Raw genomic sequence first — 26826 nt, forward strand, 5'->3', positions numbered from 1 at the left:
ACCACAAAATTTCAGATCACTACCCATTATTCACAATAACTCCCATCAACTCCATCAGTCTGCGATATGAAACACCCAAGAAACCATACCAGAAACCAGAAATTCCAGCCATTTAATCATGTTCAGGTAATCATCTCTATAAGAGAAGAAGGGCGTGCCTGATATGTGAACCTAAACCTAATGTTGGCTCCACAAATGTGCATTATAATAATTAAAATCATTAAACAGACAGAAATGTATGTTCTGTGGCGTGAATTCTCATTTCTTAATATACTAAATTGAATTAAATTACTAAAAACTTTATTTCTATCATTGTCATGTGATTAATTAGACAAATATATAGTAAGTATTCATCTTTGCATTGTTGATTGCGAAAGAAAATAAGTTATCTTCAATTTGTATTGGTTAGAAGCGTTCCGTGTCTTAAATCTGATTGGCTGGGTACCGTGTCTGTCATTCATCTATTGACGCCCCCTCAGCCAGCGGCTTCCGCTTCTGTGTCAAGACAAGGCTACACACTAAATTTCTGCCCATATGCTCTGGACTTGCCAAAACATTCACACTGCACACACAACCAAGGTAAGATGACAGATTCTGTAATGTTTTGCCCGCGGTCTTCTGATTTGTTTTCATTGTTGCAAATTTAGCTTAGCATTTATTGTTTTAAGAATGTTGCTAGCTATGCTAGTTAGCCACCTTTTTTTGTAGCCCGCCCGCTTACTGTATCACTAGCTGTCAAAAAGCTCCCAGAGCTCTAGTGAGAGTCGGGACTGCCAGCTTGATGGTGTGTTGTTCAGCACAAACAGTGTATATGTGAAGTCCGTTTCTTAATTAAAATTGTTGCTGTTAATAATTACGTGTAATTTGGAAAGCTAGATCAACTGCTAGACTGTGTTTGCCAGCAATTAAACAGTTTAAGGTAGCAAATTCAGGATGGATCCTCTGAGTTAGAAGTTGGAGTTGTTGGTTAAACCTTAGCGGTATGTTTAAGCTATAAATCAAGGTCAATTATATGTTGTTGTTTTTTTTTTTACTAAAAAAAAGACAAAATTGCAAATGGAAGAGAAGAGAAATGTGTGTAATCTTTCAAATTTCCTGCTGTAAGATTCACCCGCAGCAGCATCACTTTATCTCAGGTATGGTACAGATTAAAGTCACTTCTTGTCACGTTTAACTGCTCAGCAAACATAAGGAATGTCCCCCTGCCTGTTTGACTTCTCACCGCCTCCATCACCCTCTACATTTGACTCACCGGACAGACCAAACAAAGCCTTGTCTTTAAGCTTGGTTTACTATCGGTCATTGACACAAAGGTTTGCACTCACACAGTAGTGGTTTCATCTGCCCTCCCAGATAGATACTTCCTCTGAGGCAGACGCTGTACTGCTGTATTGGTTGTGTAATAAAGTTGCAGACAGATTTCCTTATACACTTAAGCCAACATTTGAGAATACATTTTTGCACTTTGATGAATAAGTAGTGTTTTAAGGCTCAATTTGAAGCTCGAAATGAGAAAATAACGCTTTTGTTTTACAAGTATGGGAGAAAAGGTTATTGCATTCCTACAGGAAATTTCACCATGAAATGTTTGGGACTCACATTTTAAAGCATTTGGATAACGAACAATGCCAGATGAAAACAAGTCAACCGAAAACTATTTATTCTTACATTACACGAGACACCAGACTGTTCTCCCTGGAATTACAGTTGCGATCATTTTGTTTTTTCTCTTCCTCCCTAAGGTTCCCTAATTACCTACACAGTTAGTTGCTATGGGGATGGTCTCCATTTGAAAGAGGAGCATCAGTCTGTACCAGTGAATTTCCCTCCTCTCATCACAACAGCAGTGTGAGGCAATTATGCATAGACTTATTATGGGAGATTTTCTGTCAAATTCATTCGTTATCTAGTCAAGTGTTCTTGTTACTCCAAGGGATACTTCAGTTGTGCAATTGTATTTTTGAGATCTATGGTCAAATTTAAGGGAACAGGAAAACAATGTTGCAAGGCATGTCCTGAAAGCCAAGTTTCAACACTGCAGAGAGGAGTGTTGCATCAGTGGGACAAACACATGCAGAAGTAGTTGACACCCCAGCTGCTGCGTTTGAATTTGAAATCGTTTTGCCAATTTATTGATAGCTGGGGGAAATACAATCCCTTAAAAAAAGCATTGAAGAATATATATATATATATATATATATATATATATATATATATATATATATATATATATATATATATATATATATATATATATATATATATATATATATATATATATATATATATATATCAGGTACAGCACAAAACATATTATATAAAGATGCTTATTTGTCTTGAGGTCAGTTTTTCTAAAACAAATTACCTGTTTTTTTTGTTTGTTTGTTTGTTTTTTTTTTGTTTTTGTGGCAGTCTTGCTCTCCGTTGCACCATGGGTAAAAGGGCAAAGTTTAAGCTAATGCTGGTCTAGACAACCTAGGCAACAGAGATATTACTGTATGTTTGACTTGTGATACAATAAGGTAGCTAACCAGCCACCACTCTTACACACAGCCTTGTATTGTTTTGCTCAGGTTTTATTGGTGTAATGTCATAGGAAGTTCAGGTTGGTCAGCAAGGACAAACTATGAGAACAAAACTATATCATTATGTTAGCATACTCTCAGTACTAGCTAGTATTCGAATAATGGGTAATTAGATATTGCTCAGTTATTATATCCCTGCAGTGTTTACTATCTCAGCAATGTTTTATTATTTCAATTAATTAAATTGATCCTAAATTAATCAAACGTAGATCTCAAACCTTATTCTCAGCATAGAAGTACTGTTGTAGCCTTAAAACATTACTGATTTCTAACTAATGTAGATGTACATTAAACAGTATAGTTTACACATAAAGGTGAACTACTACAGTTTCTGAAATTGACTGTTCTCTTCATTAACTATTCTGTTTGGGCTCGCAGAGGATAATGTGCTGACTTGCTCCAACCTGGCACATGGCATCTCTTCTCTCAAGATTAGTGCTTTTGTGCATTGTCCCTGTTTTTTAAGCTTGTTTTGCATTTTGTTCTCTCTTGTTCCCTCTTATCTACTTGCCTTTGCCTTACTAGTGAAGACGGCTGTTTTCAGTCAGCAAGTTGGAAGTAATTTCTCTGCCAAAGCTGCACACACTGACTAAAAGGCTGTCAGGAATTTTAAGTTGGTTTGTAAGGACAGTAAGCTTGTTGTTTATAATTTTCAGTTTATTAATCTGGTCTCTCTGAGGTGACAACAAAATTAAATCTTGAAATGGATTAAATGTCATTTCCCACTCACAGGCTGGCTGGACCACCACAACACATCAGCTCAGAAGTCATAATCCAGAAAAAATACACTTCCCCATACAAGGAATTCTCAAACTGACATTATTGTAAACGGTGATGAAAGTGAAACTAGCTTTTTTTTTTTTTTTGCATGTTTTGAATGAACTCAGGAATGTTGCTATGTTTGGGTTATAGGGTGGACACATTTAAGAAGTTTCAAGGTATGATGGTGAACAGTGTGCATCTGTTCACACTGGAAAACCTGCGAGGATGCATTTTACTTTCACACTTTAGCATGTATGGCTGGAACATGCTGAGTGTGCTGTACGTGTAAAACTGTATGTTCAGGATCTGGCTCAGAATTGCACAATTTCTTTTCTCGAGGGGCTTAGCATGAAGGAGTCTTACTCATCATGTTATTCACTCTGAAGCAGACATGGTCGGGCTGTTCCAAATATCGCTTTGGGTTTTCAAAGCTTTGTTAAGAAAAATATGCAACTACTCATCCGGATTAACATTACATTTAGTGCCGATTACTAACATATCATTACATTTTCTTAATTCAGGACACAGTTACACGGCTTAGTTGTTTCTCAGGGTTTTCAGGTAATTTGCAAAATTCATTGTGATTCATCATAATTTATAAGCTGTTTGGTAGGTTTTGTGATAATGAATGTAGCCAAAAGGTAATTGATAAACATTGTTTCTTCCTGAAAAAACAACAATTTCAAAATGGCATATTAATGCGTGAAGTCTGCATTTTAAATCCACATTAAATTTAGGTTAACTCTGTGTGTTAAAGATAGAAATGAGTTAGCTGAAACATACCATGGGTGCAACAACAGGCTGTATTTGGTGGTGTTTTTTTTTGTTATTCTTTTCTACCCCACCGGTCCCTCTTAATCCTCACAAAAACTGCCCCTTTTCCCTTTATACTTGGACAGTTTTGCCATAGTTTAGGAGAAGAGCATAATTGTATCCATTTATCTGTTTGCAGCATCAGAGCTTGGGCTTTTCGTGGTGTATTGCTCAAAGTTGGATGTCCTGCAACTAGGGAGAAGAAATTGAAAATAAATAATTGCTCTTGCTTCCAAATATGTAAAAGGGACTCTGAAAGCAGTTATACTGCTGTCAAGTTGAGAGCTCCCAGGGAACAAAAAAGTTTGTTCCACAAGTGTGTTATTGAAGCTTATTAGGTTGTCTTTTATTAATTTATATATTTTAATCGATTCCACTGAGCAGTAGGTGATGTAGCAGGTGGTGCTGCAAGTCCTCTCTTCAGATCAGAATAGCGGTTGTCGACTGCTGTCTGAGGTCAGTGAATGTACTTTACAAGGTTAGTCTTGTGATTGAGGTTGAGTGAATCGGATTTCATACTTTCATAAAAAGTCATTTGTGCAGTATTGTCTCTTTTGGTCTTGTGATGGGAACCATTTCCCTGTCCGCAGGCACTGCTGATATGATTTATTACTAAAGATGATATTCTAATATATTCTAATGGAGTAATGCAAATGTACTATATTATATTATATTATATTATATTACATTATATTATGTTTTCTGTATACATTACAAAGTTGCAACTGTTGTAATCTGTAGCATAGATTTAGCTTTAGATTACCTCTAACTGTGTACAGAGTTAGAGGTAACACTCACATCTCCATAGCAACTCTATCCTCCAAAGTCACTTACTAGATCACTTCTTCTTTTTAAAAGAAAAAAATTGAACAAATGAATGCACCAACAGCACCCACAGCAAAATGCTGCTCTGTTTGAACTCAGTGTCTCACACAGTGGTCTGTCTATGCTTCACATTCCTGTTGCCTCTCAGGCTGCATTCACATTCAGTTTCATTGTCACAGATTGGCAGATAAAACACATTCACCCTCTTCTTAATCTTAATCATCTATCTTTGACCTGAATATCTTCAATATCTTGCTCGATACTTGTTGAACGACACAGTCTGTTACTGCACCGATATTGTCAACAAAGAGCACATTGAAATTTTGGGATTTTCAACCGCTATAAAATGTGTAGCATATCTTATGAATGTCATTTCATTGTATTGTGTTTGCTTTTCTGTGTGATGCGATACATTTGGGCCTTTTTGTCCAAAGTCCCATGAGCAAAATAGCCTCAAGAACTGAATTAGATCAATAAAAAGCTCCTTTTCTTTAAAAATCCCATGCCAATTCACTTTCCTCTGCATCTTTAGAACGATGAACTGACAAAAGATTGCAAGCGAAACAACCGGCAGTCGTTCTTTGTAATTTATGCAAATATCTAACGTTTGAATGTTTGAAAATAGAAGAACAGAAGACCTAAAAATATGAGTTAAGATGCAGTATAACATTTAGCAAATTGAGTTTAGCTATCACGCAGATTTTTAAAAATATTTATTATATATATTTTTTCAAGATAATCACGAGGTTAACGAGTTTTAAAGATCCCATGAAACAGCTTGCAGAGTGCACATAGTTTACACATCCAAACGTTTCTTGTAAAAACAGGAGCGAGGAGGCCTATGTCTGCTCTGATTGGTTAGTTTTAGTGGTCTACTCATGCCCCTCCCACATTTCTACATGAGCTTTGTTGAAATTTTAAATTTGCAAAAAGCATTTACTCTGATGCAGTATTGGTATACACACTCGATGCAGGATGGGTCATCAACTTTGCAAATTGTTTAACAGGAAATGACAAACTCACAATATGTTTAATATTACACACAGAACTACTTATTCCCCCAATTACTTGTGTAGTACAAAACTACACTGTGTTTTTTTTTACGTCATATAAAAACATTTGATAAAATATCAATAAGGCCCTGCGATGGACTGGTTTTCCTGCCCAGGGTGTAACTGCCTCTCATCAGAGCTTGGTAAGTCTCCAGCAACCCTGAACTGGATAAAGGCGGCTATAGAAAATGGGTGGATGGAAAATTACAAGAAATTTTTGTTCATTGTTCCATTGTTGATGCACATGACAACTAGTTTGTTGCAGTGTTGGTGTCTCAAGGCTTGCGTGACATCCAGCTCTAAAGATTCTTCCGAATGGGTCCTGGCCTTCATTAGGTTATACCTTGGGAAAAGTAGCCCAACTCAAGTCCAAACAAGAAATATGTGGAAAGTATTAATTGTCCATTTTGAGAAGACACTGGGTCACCTTAAAATGGTCAGATAGGATTTGGTCAAATAGGATTTTAGTCAGATGAAACAAACTAGTTACTGAGCACCACTGTTCCTATATCTGCTATAGAAATAGTGAAGTATTTAGTTTCTTTTCCTTCATTTTGTGCACTTCCACTTAACGCCTAAATTGTTCAATGTGTTGGTTGCATTAAAAGTCTATTTCAGCTTTTCTTTTAGTGTTCATCTAATTGTGAGCCACAGTGTTTGTGTTTGACGGTCTACGGAGGTGTGTCATGTATTGAAGTAGACGTGTAGAGGTGAGAGTCTGTATCAGTACCAGGCTTTGTCTTGCTCAGCAACACTTCCTCTCCCTTTCTGTCGTTGCCCCTGTGGCTTTGGATGTTTTTGTCGGCTCTCGGAGGACCCCAGAAGACATAGGTTCATCGACCTAACGTGTATCTTGGTAGGTCTGTCGAAGAGAGAAAAAAAAACAAAAAAAAAAAAACACAGATTGTTTTGTGTCTTTGTTTTCAAAAATATTTCTTATTTTGCACTGTATTAAGTTTGATGCTGGCTCTGTCTTGAATAACATAACTAATGTAGTGCCTTTATCTTCCCACTCTAAGCTTGTATGAGAGTTAAATTTAAGCAACATATTTCCACACATCCTTCCTTTCAGGCCAAAAATCAAATGAAATAAAATGTAATCAGAACGACTATGATGCATTTAATTTTATCTGCACTTTCCTGGTGATACGAACAGAAGATGAACTAAATCAACTAGACCCGGATGCCATGTGTTAATTTGTGTTGATGAATTGTGTGCAGGACTAGTCCCACTATTAACAAAAAGTTAAAATGTTTGTATTTTCTGAGGTAGCGCTGCTTTAGCCTTCTCTGTTTTTTTCATCAGATTTTATTTCTACATTAGAAGAGGAAGACTAGGCCACATTGAGGTAATCGGTGATGAGCTATTGTCCCAAAATGGTTGTCCCAGAGACGAGTGGTTGTGGTGTGTGCATGGTGCCATGTCTGTCATGGTTACGTAATGGCTCACCGCCGTCTGGGACAGAGTGAGTGGTATGATCTGAGATTCTGTTGCAGCCAATCGGAAAGCTTGTCTCTGGGTCTGTCGGTATGTGTGAAGCTACTTAATTTGTCTAGACAGTCGTGGAATACAAAAGTTGTTCTTTTTCTCCCGTTGACCTCACAATGAGTGAACTTTCTCATGTGTTCTTCTGTAAGCCAATCTTTTAATGTGTCTGCTCTTAATGGGAGAGTGACAAGAGGTGGCAACATCATGCCTCCTGTTGCTTAATGCAAAATAAGAATTGTTGAGGGATTTTTAAGGCGTGGGTTTGGCTCATAGCTGGGAGCACTTTGGGAGATTATTTAAACTGGCTCCAACACAGCTGCAGGCTGGATACTGGGGGGATTCCTCTCACAGAATAGTTTAATTGTTTCTGGTACATTTTTCTTTCTTAACAAGGTTGACATATGAGAAATGCTGGATGTACTCTTGTAGGATGCCTCGTATTTTCATTAGAGTATGTAATACTCCTGGCATTCGTAGATGGCATGCATTTCAGTGTCAGAACCATATCCGAGCATTGCATTAAAACAATAATGTAATTGTGTTATTGATTACATTCTTTGCCACCACAAGTTTGCCCAATGTTTTATGTCATCTTTTTACCAGCAAAGTTAGCAGGGGTGGTGGTGGGCAGATGTTAATGCTACACAGCTGTTCATCTCATGATGTTATGAGTGGATCCTATAGTTCAGCACCAGCAGGGTTGTAAATTATGACAACCAAAGTGGTGAAGCTGCAATAACACATGCAAATCTGATTTTCAGCCATATTTGCTCTGTTGATGCACGTACAAGGAGACAAAAATGGTGTTTTGTCCTCAGTGTTGTTGCTGGGAGTAAAATTTTTCTCTGCTTTCAAGGTAACATTTTCAAGCCCAGAAATAAAATCTTAGATCTAGTGACAAGTCAGCGTAACTTCACCTGTCTTAGGCTATCTATAGTTTTACCTTAACCTAATATGACAACTGTGAAAATAGTTGCAGCAAAGTAAAAATTCACGAACATAAGGAGAAAACAGGGTACTGATTTGTGGCCTTATTAAATAATGGCTGTTCATAAGGACTTTCTCAGGCTCTGGATATTGATCAAAAACCATTCGAGAGGTTCAACATTCAATTTATTTTTATAAATCATCGACTTGAAAAAGTAAACGCTGCTCCAGTTTTGAAAGGGAGATGCACACATCATACCTGTATGTTTCATCAGGTTTCAATGGATTAAAACAACATTTGTAGAACATGGAGTACAGAAGCGCTGATGCACAAAAATATGTGTGATAAGGGTTATCACAACCTAAGATTTGGCTGTGTCTCATCTCACTCTTCTCGTCTCAAACTTTTTACATTTTCGATAATCTGGATTCTGAAATTTAATGGCGAAATCAGTCCCATGTTTTTGTGATTGTGAAGCTACAGGAAATATCAGGCTTTATCATTTAGATCACTTGGTTAGATATCATCTACGGTCAACTCCCTCTTGGCAATCTCTTTAGTCTTTGTTTGTGTTTTGAAACCGTTTGTAAACACTTATGCAGCGTAAGGAATATGGTGTTTGTTTTTTGTGTTTTCATGGGATTTAATAGCTTAAGCGCCACAACCAAAAAGAAGCAGAGATGGACCCTGCATTTGCTTTTTAGGATATTTTGGAATAGTTTGAAAAGTAGCTTATCATCCATTCTGTTGACCTTATCGATCGTAGATGCTGAGACCAAAGTTCGCTTTTGTGCCGAAGGCGTTAACTATCTCTGGCAAAGGTGAAATTCACGCACCATGTTGAACAAAGGCAGAATAACAGGAAAGGAAAGGGAGAGCAGGCAGTGTTTCCTACCTGATTCAGTGGCTCACACTCTGAATTTAACAGCGTTATCAAATCAGTTGTCAGTCAAGAGGTATGTAAAGATTTTCTAATGCAAACTACAGGTTTTGTGTCTTTTGTACCCAGTTAGTCTTTTATTAGTAAAAGTTATAATTTGGCATGGAAAAGTGTTTCCACTCTGTAATGGCTGCTTTTTTTGGGGGGTGGGGGGGATTAAAGATCTTTACGTGATTGTGGCTAGTTTTTATTTTCATTAAATGTTGTGCTAATACAATACTTTCTTTTACGATTTTTAATTCCAGTGTTGGCCTTTAAAATCTGACCAAAGGCAGCTTTTCAGGATAAAAAGAACATTATATCAACTGTTCAGCACGGTGGTGGAAATGTTATGCTTTAGGGGTTGCTTTGTTTAATCCATATAACAATGGAAAACGCAGAAGATGTGATTAATAACTCAAAGCACAAAACTGAGAGAAAGAAAAACGGCTTGGACAAAGAATAAAGGCAGGCCAGAGTCAGGATCATTTTAAGCTTAACAAAGCAAAGCAATGTACAGTGGGTTTAGCATAAAATGATTACTCTAGCCATTCCTTATAGGATGGCATAAATGTTTCAGCGGGTAGGCAGCATTAATGTTAGCATTGAATTTGATCAGACTGATCAGACTCTCCAAGTTCAGGAACCTTCAGATTCTGTCGAGCACTAGCAACGCACTGACTACTAAACTAGCTACTTTAAGTTACACGAACTGTGAAGAGCACTGTGGAGCCACTGCGTGTCACTTGTTCGACTACAGCCTGTGTCAAGTTCAAGGGAGATTTGTCACGCACAAATTGTGAACTATTTGGACTTGAATTTCATTCACTCAAGTGTACGACTGTCAACTCCCTGACTACTGAGGTCACCACAAATGTCAAGTATGTTGTCACGGTAGTTGTGTTGTTTTGCCTCGTTTCTACGCTGGATTTCAAGAGATTTCCTGGAAGTAACCATTAACTCATTAACTCTATGGGGGGTGGTACATCCACTGACGCATACAAATGGTTACAGCCAATCGAGATTAGTAGCTATTAATAACTAGCGCTTCTTTTCTATTGGTGTTCTGATCAGCTAGTACAACCCACTCCTGGTTGCCAGTCCTCGCTTACGAATATTCCACTGATTCAGACAGCAAAGTCACATTTTTATTGATTGACATGGCAACCTCATTTCCCGCTGGATCTAAACTGACTGATGGCCGATTTCAGACCAGAGCGTGGCGTGGCGGCAGCGAAACGACGGCAGTCTTTACGCCGGTTATCAGGCGGTGTGTTCAACTTGGCTTTTCACACCGGACAGTCCGCGGCCGCGGTAATTCTGCTCCAGCCCTGGCCGCATTCCCCATTCATTTCAACGGCACACCGCCGGCTGCCGCCGGCCGCTGCCGTCCAAATTCCGCTCGAGTTCTATTTTCCAAAAGCAGCGCGGGACGGAGGCGTCTCCGCGCCGCTACCGCCCGACTACCGCCGCGTCGGTGTGCAAGGACAGATCTGTTTCCATGTATTTTCACCTCCGCCGGTGAAAATCGCTTCCGTTCCGCCACGCTTTGCCGCCCTGGTCTGAAATGGCCCTTCCCCATTCATTTCAACGGCACACCGCCGGCTGCCGCCGGCCGCTGCCGTCCAAATTCCGCTCGAGTTCTATTTTCCAAAAGCAGCGCGGGACGGAGGCGTCTCCGCGCCGCTACCGCCGCGTCGGTGTGCAAGGACAGATCTGTTTCCATGTATTTTCACCTCCGCCGGTGAAAATCGCTTCCGTTCCGCCACGCTTTGCCGCCCTGGTCTGAAATGGCCCTAAAAGGCCTATTTCAGACCAGGGCGGCAAAGCGTCGTAAAGACTGCCGTCGTTTCGCTGCCGCCACGCCACGCTCTGGTCTGAAATCGGCTGTGGCAAACATGTGTACATAAATGTTATTCTAAGGCCGATTTCAGACCAGAGCGTGGCGTGGCGGCAGCGAAACGACGGCAGTCTTACGCCGGTTATCAGGCGGTGTGTTCAACTTGGCTTTTCACACCGGACAGTCCGCGGCCGCGGTAGTTCTGCTCCAGCCCTGTCTGCATTCCCCATTCATTTCAACGGGACACCGCCGGCCGCCGCCGGCCGCTGCCGTCCAAATTCCGCTCGAGTTCTATTTTCCAAAAGCAGCGCGGGACGGAGGCGTCTCCGCGCCGCTACCGCCCGACTACCGCCGCGTCGGTGTGCAAGGACAGATCTGTTTCCATGTATTTTCACCTCCGCCGGTGAAAATCGCTTCCGTTCCGCCACGCTTTGCCGCCCTGGTCTGAAATGGCCCTAACATGCGTGCTGAAAATCAAGTTTAGGGCAACACGTTATCTGGCTCATGACAGCTGCAGATGTTAAATACTAGTTGTTACCTGCAAGCCTGCTTTTGCGAGACGAGTGATATGGAAACTAAGCTCAGTGGTGTTGAATGGAGAAATTCCTTGTTCACGCTGGATGGTTTTAAAAAACAGCAGACTTGATTTGGGCGTTTTTTGATAGTTAGAAAGCCGAGATTGTTTTTTTTCAACTGAGGAGCTCTCTTGACATGGGTTAAGAACTTTCACTGTTCGCTACAACTTGTCTTGAACACCGTGAGAGCTAGCTAAAGCTCCGGTAGAAATGATTAGCTCCTGTTCGCTCGATATTGTTAATACAGTTAGTGTCAAGCTTGTTTTTAACGCTACGTAACAGAAACACTGGTCGTCAGTAATGTTATTTATTGATTCATTGAAATGTAATGGTTTCAAGCTGCCTAAAAATAGCGAACACCGCCCGTCTCGCTCTAAATTAAACACCAGGGTGAAATGATATCTGGTAGTCCAGTGGTTAGTTCTACCCAAATGTGAGAAACAGTGATTGGCCATTCTATTTGCTCTCAAAAGTGCTAGTGTTATGACACCACACCACTAATCTAAATTAAGAGTGACATTTACTTACGACCAATTACTGTTCTGACATCTGGGTAACCATGTTACAGAAACCAGCTCTTTTTTTAACACTGGCCCAATGGTGGTAAATTTAAGCTTAGTGTGGCTGGTAGAAAAGAAATTGTACTAGCCATTTTGTGTTTGGCTAGTAACATTAATATCTTCTTGTCATTTTGGGTGGTGGTGAAAAAAAGTTAATTTCGAGCCCTATTTACAGTTAATACTGATGTTCAATTTGAACTAACACAAAATATTCTTGCAGGATGAGTGTATTAACAGAGGAGGATGCTGCAGCTGTGAAGCAGATAGACTCAGGGATCAAGTGCAGCTGGAGATGGGCTTGGGTCAAACTTGAGGGAAAGGTTTGCGTGAAGGGGCAGGAGGTGTCCTTCAACATAGGGGATGTTTTCCAGAAAATGTGTGTGTGTGTTTGGCGCCTGCAGATCAGTGAAACAATGTTGGTGAACAAAGCTCGTCATACCCCGCCCCCTGGGCCGCGCGCGCGCTCTTCTCACCTTTTTAACCCCTGACCCATTTTCATGCCTGGAATATGCTTACTTCCTAACTTTGCCCAGAGAGATAATGCCTTGCGAGGACACTGTATAGAGCTTTCTTTCTCACCTGATAAAAGAACACCAAATTGTCAGAAAGTCAGTGTCTGTCACAGTTTCCTGAAGCCCAAGTTGATTTTAAAATGTCTTGTCTCGTCTAAAGCGCGCAGAATAGCTGCTGAGACCAAAAATGTGATTGTGATTTATTTATATCTTTGTTTCATGAATGATTAACACATTACTTTTCCTTGTGGTCTTGTTCGACGACAGTGCATCACTTTTCACTCGTAAGCTCCGTTTCAGAGAGGATCAAATTATGCTCTTAAAATGTCAAATATCGTTTTTCATACGAATGTATTTGCAGTCCAGATCGGTTCAAGTCCTAATGTTTCAAGCCCTTGTGTGAAGTAAGATAAAGTGGATGAAGAACTTGATTTAGCTTTGATGTGTTGTGCAGACCTTAGCTGCAGGTTGGTGTCTAAGCAACTACTGAGCACCTGCTACAAGCAATGAGTCAACATGAGTCAACATTTGTTGTATTTGCCATGTGGGCTGTGTCACCTTCATGAAGATTTTCCCTGCTAAATGTGCCAATTTAGTTTTCTATTAATAAGATCAGGCATGGTGGACTGCAGCGATAAGAGAAATGGGGTGATAAAATATGTCTTACTGAGAATTCTGTTCTGCGTGTGCAGTAATACTGCACCAACAACGCTGTTTGCTGCCTGTGAAGTGAAATGTCTCCTTCCTCCTAGAATTTTATTAGTGACTATTTGACACTCATTGATCTGTTAGCGTTGTTTGGTTGTATTGTGTTATGGAGTTCCAGCCTTTGTTTGGCTGGTTTTACCCTCACTGATGATAATATGGTCCCCTTCACTTACTGCGAGTCCACCAGGATGTGAAAGTTTGGTTGTAAGTTCATTGAAATATAAAATTAGTTTTGATTTTGAGAATTGCAGCACATTAGGGGTTTGGAGTTTGAACTTTGTGGAGCTAATGCAACACACGGAGGATGACAAAGAGCCAGAATGCCTGTGACAGTGGTGTCCTGATTATGTAACGACTGGACTAGAACACTGTCTGTTTGCACTCATTGGCGCATGATGGAGAAGGCTGTTGCTCAGACAGATGAAGCAGATTTTCAGCTCGGAGCCCAAATAGCTGGGCATGACCTTCAGCATTTTGTGTTATTAAGAATTTAACCAATGCATTACAGTAGTCTAAAACCTTTGATTTCAAAGTTATTCATGTCAGCGATGCTTCATAAAAGGAAAGCAGTAATAGAGTTCCCCCCTGGAAAAAAACTTTCTTTTGTTAAGCATTCATTCATTGTGGTAACGATTTATTTATTTTTTGTCCCGACAGGTAACTAATTTGCCTGGGTCAACATAACCAAAGAAACTGAACTCTCAAGTTGCGGCCGTCTTCTTGCTGTCTGATAACTGAGACGCTGATTTGCTCAGACTGACAGGTGTCAGTGTTCTGAGGTCATACCATCTGCCATAAATCAACGTCAACCTGACTTTGGGAGCTACCTTTGCTGCCCTGGTGACACTCCAGAGGGGACCCTGTTCGACAGGTCTCCCTTCAGAAGAACTCTGTTGCACCACCACCATAAGGAACATGTGCTAGAAGTTGAACATCTGTCCTAAACCACCGGTTGGCTTCGACTGTAGAAGATGAGCAATGAGGATGAGTTTTACGACGCCGTCACTGGTGGGTGCTCAGTGTGTGTTTGTCCTTAGAATTTCTCTCTTGGGAATTGGGTTCCAGCAGATGAAGATGAATTTTAAGTGGTCTTTCTCAGAGAAAAGGAGGGAAAAAAAGTTTCAACTTTTTGCATTTGTGGAGTTGCAGAACTTGACTAAAGCACAAACCATGACCATCAAATTGGCTTCTTTAAATCAAAACAATGGTCTATAACATCAAATTTTTCTCCATTTACAGTGATATTGACTTAAATGATTATCAGTATAGTTGAAAGTTTATTTTTCTCTTGATGCATAGTCTGATTGATTGTTTTATCCCTAGAATCAGTGCTCCAAGCACACCAAATTCCCAAAATGCAGCCCAAAATCTTCCTCCTACTGGTTAAACGATGACGTATGGCACCCACCTATCTCACCAGATAAAATTATTTCTTGAACTTTTTTTTATTCGATTTGTTTTCCCTAAATTAAGATCTTAATGTGTTGCCCAGTGATTGTTACACTCAGACCTTTTGTTCAGGTATGTTTTTAAAGTTTCTTTTGTCTGCTTTTTAATTCTATTAAGGAATATCTTCAAATTTTTAAAGTTATGTTTATGCATTTGGCAGACGCTTTTATCCAAAGCGACTTGAACCCAGGTGACCTACATGAAAGGTGGCAATCTTACCAGTACATCTATCAAGTCCCCTTACACGTGGTCTTAAGGATAAACTGATTAGACTTTGGTAGTCAGAGGGCTTTTGGAAATTAATACATTAATTGTGACAATATTTCACATCAGTACTTAATGGGGGGAAAATAATGAATTGATGACTTTTTATGTATCCAAGTAGTCAAAGTTCAGCTTATTTGACATCAAATTGTTGTGTTCTGAAAAAACACTTTCTGTGGCTGTCATTCAACACCACAACTGAGTAAAATAACACAAGATGGTTTTTTTAGGGGATACAACACCAATGCAGTTATTCAAGTCATCTCTATTATTGAAGTATAATACCATCTATTGGAATCTAATCTGTCTCAGTCCCATGATCAGTTGAATTATTCAGAGGTCATCTGTCTCGCAGTCATGATCAGTTATGCCTACGACACCTGGAGCAGTGTTGTCTTCATGTCATTGTCTTGTTTTTGCAGAAATAAAAAAGACATGGACAGGAGAAGAATTTGCTTGAGATTAACTGGTCAATTACAACACGAGATCTGTGTTTTTAATAGAATTCTTTGATTTGATTAAACAGGGAAAGGGGCGGTGATGAAGTGGGTTTGAGTCAGCTTGGTAATGATTGCCACATAATCAGCGCTTGGAGTACTTTGTTTGATATCTTATGTTGAGAAACACAATAAACTGATTCATGGCGTGATGTGAGCCTTCACCAACACTCCTGTGACCTGGTTTGTCTTGCAACAGAGACATTAAACAAGCTCTTTTGTGAGAATATAGCCGAAGAGACTTCACTAATTCACAGAAATGCCTGTGTTTGTTCCTGGTTGTTGTTTCCATGCAGATAGTTATCTACATTTAGGTAAATGGCTTCCCTGTGCTTAAATTTTTTTCTAAGCTAAAAATGTTGATTTGCTTGTCTATTACATGTTCACTCCTCCTTAGTTTCTTTATAGCAGCTACAGGGAACAGAAGGCGCTGTCAGCCTCTCAACAGTGTGTATTATAAAAAGGTGTGGAAAGTATTTCAGGTGTAAACCGATAGCATAATCTTAAGTTTCACCTGTGACTCAAGTTTCTCAAGCTTTGTGATTGGTTGATACTTTTGTGTGTACATCACAAAAGGATGTGAAAGCTCTACTTTCCGTCACGTTAATATTAATAACGATGTAAAATCATCTTTTAATTTTTTTAAACTTTGCTGCCTGTCAGAGTTTAGTACAATATAATGTAATTGTTGTTGGGTTGTTTTCTGATAAGTAAAGTTTCTGGGCGAGCTGTGCTTGGTGGCTGGTTTTTAAAGATTGATGAATAAATGGAGTTAAGTTGGCTCAGGTGTATATTTTCCCTCGAGTACACATGCTGCTTTACACATACTATAGGAGAAAGTCTTTTGAATGTCATTAATTGCAGGCGTGACATGAATTCTGGGGCACACGTGAATGCACACCTTACATCTTTTGACATACCACTGACAGCTGAGAGGGTGTGTAACCTGACTAATGACAAAGTCTTTCGTCTCCTTTAAACTGCAGCTTAATTTTGGGCGTACAGTAGGTCAACAGTTACAGCGACATTCTGTTCAGTCACAAGCCTGACCTGTACAGAAATAGATATTTGAATGTGACCATATGTAGTTTTGGCAGTACGGATATCTGTTATGATTTTATATGATGGCAGTATAGCAATTTATTGTCAGTATTTTCGGATTTATATCCTCAGCTTTGGAATCATGAATATGAATGAGGAAAATAGCTTTTAAATTGACCCACTGCTGTTTCTGTGAAGAGATTAGTTTATGTAAACTGTTGTAGACGATCAATAAAATTTGCCAGTCAAACGCAGGCAAAGCATTCCTGATGCAAAACCGTATGCAAATGATAGGTTGACCACAATGGTCTACTGTTGCAAATAAAACCTCTGAAATTTAGCCCAAAGTCAGCTGCAAGCAAATTGGGAACTTTTGAACCTGTTCATTTTCATATCTGCACAGAATATTGGTTGTGTGTTTGTGCAGTTAATTCAGTTTTTCTCATCCTCCAGGCCTTGATTCAGATGAGTCATACGAGGGCGTGTCGGAGGCCAGTTTCAAAGATGCACAAGTGTTTGATTGCAGCAGTCAGAAAAACAATGGATCAGTACCCCAAGAGAATGGCATCAAGAAACACAGGTACAACTGCATTCCTGCAGCACATTCCATCAACTGTGTGTGCATCTGCATGAGGCCCTTTATGAGATGATGTGGTTTCTTTTTATAATTTGCAGACTTCCGTTGTGTTGTTTTATCGCCACGTATGATTAAAAATGTCAGAAAACTCATGACCTTTACATTTCAGTCTTTCAGCTATACTGCAATTCACATTGCATTACTTTGAGTTGGAGAGGGATTTTTTTCAGCACCCACAGAAACAAAATTTGGGTTTGAGTTTCTATTCCCAAGCTTTATCATTTAAAAGTTGGCCTCAGAGAAATAAAAAAAAAAAAATCGTGGGAGCAGTTTTTGTTACTGTCAGATGGGACTGACTTGGCTCATGCTGCCAATTGGCTTTTGTTCATTATTGTGATTTACTACAGAGAGGAAAATTACCACTCGAGATAAGAGAGACATGGTTCTTGTTCACATCAGAACACTGGGAGTGAACCGTTTCCTTCTATAGCATTTACCATGTCTTATCTACATCCGCGTTGCTCCTAACAAACCTGACAAACTACATGATCAACAATCTTGTGGGGTTGTCTCGATCTCTTCTCTCTCATTTCAGGACATCTTTACCTGTGCCCATGTTTTCCAGAAACACAGTCAGTGTCTGGGGTATCCTAAAGAAATGTATCGGGCTGGTAAGGGCATGCTGGTCTTCAGAAAACAAGCGTTTCGTAAAGAATAACATCAATAAGCCACTGTTAAAAACAATATACGGCTTCAGTCTTGATATATAACTGTGATGCTTTCACAGATGATAGAAAATAATGATTCATGCACCTATACACCATGACAACTGCTTATTTTATTGTCCATTTGGAGCTTTATGTGATTCTTAGCGTTGAGCATGTGAAAAAAAAAAAACAGCAAAAGAATCGAGCAAGCTTTGAGAGACTGCCAGTGGACCTTATTGTACAATATCTGGAATTACGACAAACATATAAGATAAAGTCACTTCTATAAAAACGAATAGAAACTGAAGAAAAGGACTTTTCTTGGTTTAGCATTTTCCCATGCAATGGTTTAGTGGAACAGAAGTGGAAAGAAATTGAAATGATATTACACAACATGTTCATTTAGCCAGGGTCAAATCATGATTTTTTTTTTGCTTTTTGCAGGAACTGTCCAAGATCACGATGCCTATCGTCTTCAATGAGCCTCTGAGCTTCCTGCAGAGAATCACAGAATACATGGAACACACTTACCTCATCAACAGAGCCTGCTCACTGTCCGACTCCATAGAACGCATGCAGGTCAGAGGCGCACACGCTGACTTTTATTGCAAACGTGCACTTGGCTTCATGGAACCTTATAACACAGACCACCTCAAGTCGGTGGATGGACCTGAAATAAATAAAAAATCTTGTTACAAATACTGTGTGAACAATGTTTCATTTGTTTTACGAATGAACATTTGATTATGTTATTTGATATTATTTGTTTGATTGCTATTTTCTTCAGTTTGTGGCAAATTTTGTATATAAGTACCCACACTCACGCACGCCAACATGACCTGTATTTGTTCGTTTCTAGGCAGTAGCTGCTTTTGCTGTGTCAGCAGTTGCTTCTCAGTGGGACAGAACTGGAAAACCCTTCAACCCTCTGCTGGGAGAAACATATGAACTTATCAGGTACACACACACACACACACACACACACACACACACACACACACACACACACTCACATACATGTACATCTTTTCTCAAGGTCATCTTGTCGTCATAATGAATAATCTTAACATGTTGTTCTCCCATGCCTTCTACAGGGAGGAGCAGGGTTTCCGGCTGGTGTCAGAGCAGGTATCCCATCATCCTCCTGTCAGTGCCTTCCACGCAGAGAGCCTGGTTGGGGACTTTGTCTTTCACGGCTCCATCTACCCTAAACTCAAGTTCTGGGGCAAGAGTGTTGAGGCGGAGCCTAAAGGAACTATCACACTAGAGCTGCTCAAGTAAGTCACTGAAATGCTTCCGCCTTCCTCAACACATTTTCTTCCTTCTTTTCTTCCCTCCGCCTTTCTCTTTCCTCATTCGTTCCACTGGCTTTCTCCTTCAGGCACAATGAAGCGTACACATGGAGTAACCCGTACTGCTGTGTACACAACATCATCCTGGGCAAACTATGGATAGAGCAGTATGGCACAGTGGAAATAATCAACCATAGGTATGTGAACCACACATGCATTTTAGTTTTGTTTTGTATAGCTATTTAGTCCCAAACACGAACAGTAAATATACACTTACACAATTATTTCTAATTAATAGAATGACATTCATATGTGAGTGATGTCTTAGATGCAGTACAGTTGGGCTCCAGTGGCTCCCCGCTTAAACTTTTGCTTGAACATTCACAATTTGGATCCCTTCTTATGGTAGAAGTGAACCACATTCAGGTTCAAATGAAGTTCAGTACAGCTGACAAATGGGATGTGCGATGCTCACAGAGCTTTTCAGCAGTCCTGTCATGTGCCCTCCTTTACTCTTTCCCAGTGTTTACGCTGATACTTGAGACATCCACTTGTTTACTCTCTTTGTGGCTTCTCAGGCAAACAACAACTCTTGACCTGTATTTGTTCAGAAAGGCTCGGCGAAGCCTGTGTTATCCTGGTGTTTGTCTCGCTGTGTGTCATATTCACAAAGTGGCACAAATTCCCACCAGGTGCTGTTCAGCAGTTTCTCAATGTTGTTGTTGCACTAACTGGATAAATACCCACACAACCCCAGGCTTTCAAGATGGTTCTAAATTTTATCTAAACAAAGAAGTATACTATCGGAAAAAGGTTTATTTAATTTTACCGTGTGTTTTGTTCACTTTGATTTACGTAAAACTCAGAAAGTGAAGAGATCTTCTTCTTCTCCTTTTTTTTTCTTTTTAAATCCTGCAGCACTGGAGACAAGTGTGTGTTGAATTTCAAGCCATGCGGGATGTTTGGCAAAGAGCTGCACAGAGTAGAGGGATACATCCAAGACAAGAGGTTAGACATTGCTCTCGTCCTGAAACATTACCTTCAGAATGAATTTTGTCATTTTCTCTTAAAGCATTTAAAGGTTTGATAGTTGCTGTACTTATTTTCTTCTTTCTTTTCATTTTCCACCCTCTTACCTCCTCTCGTCATCTATTCTTTATTCTACTCTTTTGTTCTTTTTGTTCTTTTATTGTTTTCTCTTTAATCTCCCCCCCATTTTCTTGTGTTTTCTCTATCCCATCTCTATTATTCTTACACTTTCCTACCCCTTCCTCTTCCTCTTGTACGGTCTCTTCCGTCTCTCGGTCCAGTAAGAAGAAGCTCCGTGTTATCTATGGGAAATGGACGGAGTGCATGTGGAGTGTCGACCCTCGAGCCTACGAGGCCCACAAGAAGTCCGAGAAGAAAGGAGATAACAAGAAGCAAAAAAATGTGAGAATAACTGTGAACTGCTGTTTTTCAAGGTAGCTTTTGCTGTACAGTAGCTAAAAAGGATTTAGGGACAGATTTGCATGTCCTATTAACCAGGTTTTGAATATTAGTCATTTTTTCATAGTTGCTGTCTACTAACTTTGGGTTAAGTCCCATTCTGTCTTGGATTTTTTTTTTTTTTTTTTTTGGTGTCCTTAGCTTTCTGTGTTCTTATCCAGGTAATCCAACATGCTTGTGTAGTCTAGTGCTGTTATTAACTGTTTTAATGTGCTTCTTTTTATGTAGTGAAGTTCAAAAACTGCAAATCCTCAACTAAAAGTTTGGAAATGTAACTGATATAAGACAGATCACCATAGACTGGAATTGTAAACGTTGGTAGATCTTTTACATGAGACATACGTTGAGATACATAGTGAGTTGTATCATTCCCAGGATGAGCATGATGGAGCAGAGAACGACGATGCAGACGACATGCCCGAAGTCCAAGAGACGGTCTCTATCGTACCGGGAAGCACTCTGTTGTGGAGGATAGACTCCAGACCAGCTAACTCTGCCATGGTACAAAAATGAAATGCACACTATGACCTTGAATAAATGCATACAGCTGTAAATTACACCCACAATAAGTCAACAAGTGTCATAAAGTAAAACTTGTTTTCTGTCAGATGCCATTCTTTTATGTTTAGCCACTTAAAATAAAGACTAATAAAGTGTTATTAACATGAAAAAGGATTTCATATAATGTCATACTGGATTTGGGTTTGTGTTTAAGCACAGACATACATTTACAAGCACAGACATGCATTTACAAGCACATTCGGTTGCCCATATTCCCTCTCTTCCTTCCTCAGATGTATAACTTCACAAACTTTGCGATGTCTCTAAATGAGCTGGAGCCTGGTATGGAAGCCATCTTGCCCCATACCGACTGTCGCTTCAGGCCTGACATCAGAGCCATGGAGAATGGCAACATGGGTAATTTATTTCAAGGTCTTATCAGGATTTGATGCTTCTAAGCTGCTTGTTTGCCACAAGTGGCCTGCGGAAAACACTCTTGAAGACTATTAATAGTTATTTGTTGCTGTCATGCTGCTCTTCTGCTGCCAAATAAAACCTCAGAGTAACATCTCAACCTGTTTTCTCATGGCATATAAAGATCAAGCAATACCAAGACACTGCTGCCACCTGCTGCTTGATAGCTGCGATGTTCTCTTGTGTGATTTTGAATTAATTCAGTGATCCAAATGTTTAAAGAAAGATAAGAAAAAAACACAATTAACCTAAAATGAAACATTTATCTTAGAACAGGTCTCCCTAGCTTGATGCATGGATAATTGGTAAAATGTACAGACCTTGTGACTTTCTTTGCCGTTGTGCAGATGAAGCCAGCAAGGAGAAGGAGAGACTGGAGGTGAAACAGAGAGCTGCCAGGAAGGAGAGATCCAAGCATGACGATGAGTGGTCAACCAGGTAACTAACACACTCTTTTACATGCAAACAAACTGTCTATGCTCTCCAATATGCACCCAGGATCAGATGATTCTGTCTCAACATACTGTTGTGACCTCTACAATAAGCTAATCACTGTGATGGAAGCTTTAAAACATGAGGTGCATCATGCTACAGTTACATTGAAATCGTGTAGCTGGCCTCCTCTGATTTCATGTTTGATTCAGTCAGAGCTAAAAACCATCTGATCTGAATTTCTTTAGAGCACAGATCAACATTGTCATTGGCTTTGTTTTTGTTCATTTAATATGAAGCTACCACTAGCATCAGTTTAATTGAGAACATATTCACCTCTAACATGGGGCCTGTAATGCGAAGCAGGATTTGTGGCTTAGCAAGGGGACTTCAGGATGAGCTCGGGGAATGTTTCTGTAGCCTGAAACGGAGCTGATTATTCAAAAATTTAGAAATTTAGAACCAGAATGATGAATGAAGAAACTTGGAAAAAGTCCACCCGCTGGTTTGAATCAATCAGAATCCCAATCTAAAAACAAAAAAAGAAGCCATATATAAACAGACAATTCCTGAAAAATGATAAAATGATCTAAGTGATTTCACAAATTCTATTGTAAATTAGGTAGATGATACAAAGAAAACAGCAAGACATTCCTGAAAAACAAGAACAAGCGTGTTTTTAAAGGATATGGAAAACAGTTGTCCCTTAATCTGTCTTTGTTTAGGTGGTTCCAGACGGGCTCCAACCCATACACCAGCTCCCAGGACTGGATCTACTCCGGTGGCTACTTCAACAGGAACTACCAGGGTCTGCCATATATCTACTGATGGCATCCTCGCCTTCATCTCCTCTTCCTTGTCTATAACCTGAAAATATCTTCCTGTCACAGTGTAAAGAGGAATGATAGGAATCCATACAGCCACCTTTGCTCCCATCTTCATCTCAGAGCCTTAATCATGATCCTAAACTCACTGACAAACACAGCACAGATCGGAAAGACTTAAAAGGAAGCTGAATGCCCGCAATAGATCTGACCGTCTTCATGTCAGTCTTATTCTCAACATCTTGGGTGATTTTTACCTTCTAACTACCAGCAAGCATCTTGCCTCTCTCTGACCAAGCACTATATAGAGCACAATAATCATATTACTCCTGGCCAATCCCAGCAGCAGAGAGCTGGCAGGTCTTAATGCCCACAAACTCACAGATCCAGTCTGAATGTTTAGGGTCTTTGCAATCAAACTCCTCTCTCATGAACTTTTGGCGTACCTCTGGGTGGTTGCTCATGTGTTGTAAATGAATAAATATATGAAAAAACAACATTAAATAAGACGTAATGCGTCACAATGATGGATTTATGTACATGAACAGAAGTTGAAACCCAGTCAACGAGGAAATCAGGGATGTGAATGTTCCTTTGACTGAAGACGGATTGTGAGGAAGCTTTTTCTGTTTTGGAAACTCTGTAAGACTCAAAAACTATAAAAAGATAAATAGAGGTGACATGTTGCTCTTTAAGGAACAAATGTATATGTGCTTAGTGTTGGTTAAATTCAGCAGGACAAATCGAATGCAGGCATGAGCTGATTAGTATTGTCATGTCATAACCCTAAATTATAACCCAGTTACTTTTCTATTGACATTCATTTCACAAATTATGAGTCAGCATAAATCAGAACAACTTCTAATGGATGTTTCATTGGGCAGCAGAGCAGAATTCCACTCTGTTGTCTTAACCTTTAGCCTGGAGCTTCAGTGTGTAAACAAAACAACAAAAAAACAAACATAAATAACTATGGAAAATGTAATATGAATTCATTTTGTGTAGGTTTATGAAAGAAAAAGTACTTCTGACCCTCAATTTAAAGCCATCAAACTTCAGTATGGGTCATTACTGAGATTGTCTGATATTCAAACAGGCTTCACATACGAGCAAAACATCTAATGTTTCAACTTTGGCTGAATACATATTATATTTGAAGGCTGAGAAACGGAGAAAGTCTCTTGATTGATAGAGAATGAGAAGACATTTGTGTCCGCATCCAGATCAGAAGTCCTATTTAAGTAGTAGTCTTCTTTAATTACAACACAACCTTTGATTACTGAAATATACATCTGCTAAATTAGAAATAGATTTTTTTTCCCACAGTTTGAAAATATTAAAAGAAAAAGGTTGAAAGTCTGATGTTCATCACCTGCTTGTACGTCAAATCCTGGAAACCTGAATGAAACTCATCCCGACCGGTTTTGACATCTTATGTAGATAACGGCCAGATTAGACACAAACTTCTGTTTGAGTTGAACTAAGTAAGAATAAGTTAAAAATCAATGTAAAAAAAAAAAAAAAAGAATTAAGTAATAATAATGCATCCACATTGATGTGAATGTATGTGTGAATATGTACACTTAAAGACACACTAATCACAGGAGAAAATAGTTTTTTTTTGTGTGTGTAAATGAGGGCAAAAGTGGACCTAAAAAGATTGCTACTATTGTTCACCTCATTATCAGCATTGATGAAAAAGGAAGACAATATAATGTAACATACAGCAGTAGACATTCAGCCCAGTATCGGGGTTGGCTTAATGAATGGGGCTGCGGACCACTGCGGTCAGGGGGCTCTCATCTGAAAGAAGGAAAGAAACTCTCCAATAGACAATTTGGAACTTTATAATAACTACACACACGACCGTCGCAATGATTGTAGTCTTCTTTCTTTTTCAGTCTGCATCCAGCTACTGTATACAAGTATGTGCCTTGGGGTTCATCGTGTCGTTGATGTGTTTATTCTTGCATTCAATTGGATCAGCTGAAAGCAAAAAAAAAAAAAAAAAAAGTCTTTCCCGATGAATGCTCGCACAAACTGATTGCTCAGAGCTCCCAGCCTGCACAGAGACCACATTCAGCCTCTGCATATGTGTCGAATCATATTGAGATTGACACAAGATAATGATTCAATGCTGCACCTGTCAAGTACTGGTGTCATTCCAGCTGAGCAGGACTTCATTTTCCATTCAGTTTTGGAGATGAATCAGACAGATGATGACAGATGTATAGATGGACAAGTCTGATTTTATGTTGGGGTCTTGCCTTATTGGTGTCGATTTAGTGCGATGACTGAAATTATATTAATAGACTAAATATTCCTTCAAACATTCCACAACATGGAGGTTTAAACCTAAATAAGATCAGTATCTGTGTATCTGTTGCTGTGCTTGCGTTAAAACGGATGCTGTCTAAAGAATCTCTTTAACGTGGCCCTTCCAGTTAAATTAAGGTTAAAATCAGATTATTTATTTATTTTCATTTTTTTGAGTGTGAGAAACTTTTTGCACCCCTTCAAGCAACCACGGGAAATGGGGGGGGGAAATTTGCTGAGTTTGGCTCTGCTCTGACACTTGTTCCGCATCAGACTGATGGCGATGCCCTGATTTTCCCAAACCTTTTTTCATTTGCTGTTTGAAAACACGTTTCCGTCAGTTTATTTGTACTTTAGTTTGCAAAAACCAACCCTATGCAACGTTTGCACATCTACATGAGCAGCATGCCTCTGTCCTGTTATTGTACATTTGCTTTATATTCGCACACATCTTTAACTTTTGATTAGTCTCATGTATCTCTAAATGTTGACTTTGTAGTTTGTTTTCGTATATTTCAGAGAATGGAAGAAGTTGGCAGCGTGTTGAACCATTTGGCACTACGACTAGCCATGTTGTAACTGTTTTAAAAATGCATTGTCGTGTCATGATCGGTGCCTGGATTTGTCAGTTTCCTTTTTTATTCATGTGTATTATTTATGATGTTTAAGGTTTTATGAAATGATTATGTTGTCTTTTTTTTTCTGCTTTTGTAGCTTAAAAACACAATCAATTCTGAACAGTTTTATAGAGTGAGTCTAACGAAGACGCCAAGCAAACATCGTTCACCTGTGAAACTTGTTGACTGTGGCTGTTGCATCAATCTGGTTGGTAGGCAGACCTTTTTTCTGATCATTTTCTTCCTATTTGGAACATGTTTCGCCCCTTAAATTCACAAATAAAAACTAGAATCTCATTATGGTAACGCTAGAAAATTAGTCACTATTTTTGTTCAAGATGTTGTTAAAAAACTTCTATTCAAACACTACTCACTGGAGGGTTAAATCCAGCACTGGTCAAATGCTATAAGCTGTAAATATATACAAACGAGAACAAATTTTAGTCGGCATAAATGACAAATGACACCACTTACGCTCTTGCCACTAGTCCTAGGCTTTATGTTGCTTTGAGTGTTGGTTTTCTGTTGAATTTTATTTCTCCTGGACTGTGTTGTCAATGTTCTATGTGTATAAGTGCCGCACAGCAGTAATCACAAGTGAAATGGCATATTATTTTGTGCAATTGATTTATTTTTATAGTATTTAAACCGTTTTTGGTGAGAACATTGTACCAGATGTCATATTTTGAGGTGGGGGACTGTAAAGGGTTGTGTCCATACTACGGACAGCTCGGTAGATGAATGGGGGGAAATGGCTACTAATAAAATTCTAATTTCAA

At 39.3% G+C, this 26826-nt stretch overlaps 1 protein-coding gene across 2 annotated transcripts; it reads left to right on the plus strand.

Moving 5' to 3' along the window:
* The first annotated feature begins 478 nt into the window (after window positions 1–478).
* LOC142390686 (oxysterol-binding protein-related protein 2-like) lies at window positions 479–26826 on the plus strand. 2 transcript variants are annotated; one of them, XM_075476312.1, is made up of 14 exons: window positions 479–579; window positions 14226–14576; window positions 17273–17399; window positions 17992–18067; window positions 18548–18682; window positions 18963–19060; window positions 19198–19380; window positions 19485–19592; window positions 20314–20403; window positions 20706–20826; window positions 21259–21384; window positions 21678–21801; window positions 22206–22296; window positions 23016–26826. In XM_075476312.1, the coding sequence occupies exons 2-14, from the start codon at window positions 14540–14542 to the stop codon at window positions 23116–23118; spliced, it is 1419 nt and encodes a 472-aa protein (XP_075332427.1). In that variant the 5' UTR covers window positions 479–579; window positions 14226–14539; the 3' UTR covers window positions 23119–26826. The 2 variants fall into 2 exon arrangements, with proteins under 2 accessions (XP_075332427.1, XP_075332428.1); XM_075476313.1 differs by lacking the exon at window positions 479–579 and adding an exon at window positions 9129–9410.

Source organism: Odontesthes bonariensis, chromosome 10 (assembly GCF_027942865.1).
Source record: "Odontesthes bonariensis isolate fOdoBon6 chromosome 10, fOdoBon6.hap1, whole genome shotgun sequence".
Taxonomy (NCBI): Eukaryota; Metazoa; Chordata; class Actinopteri; order Atheriniformes; family Atherinopsidae; genus Odontesthes; species Odontesthes bonariensis.

Coding starts and splice junctions, on each gene's coding strand:
- LOC142390686 (XM_075476312.1), top strand. CDS start 14,540: ATGAGCAATGAGGATGAGTTTTACGACGCCGTCACTG. Junction 18,683..18,962: donor ACTCCATAGAACGCATGCAG/GTCAGAGGCGCA, acceptor GTTCGTTTCTAG/GCAGTAGCTGCTTTTGCTGT. Junction 19,381..19,484: donor ATCACACTAGAGCTGCTCAA/GTAAGTCACTGA, acceptor TTTCTCCTTCAG/GCACAATGAAGCGTACACAT.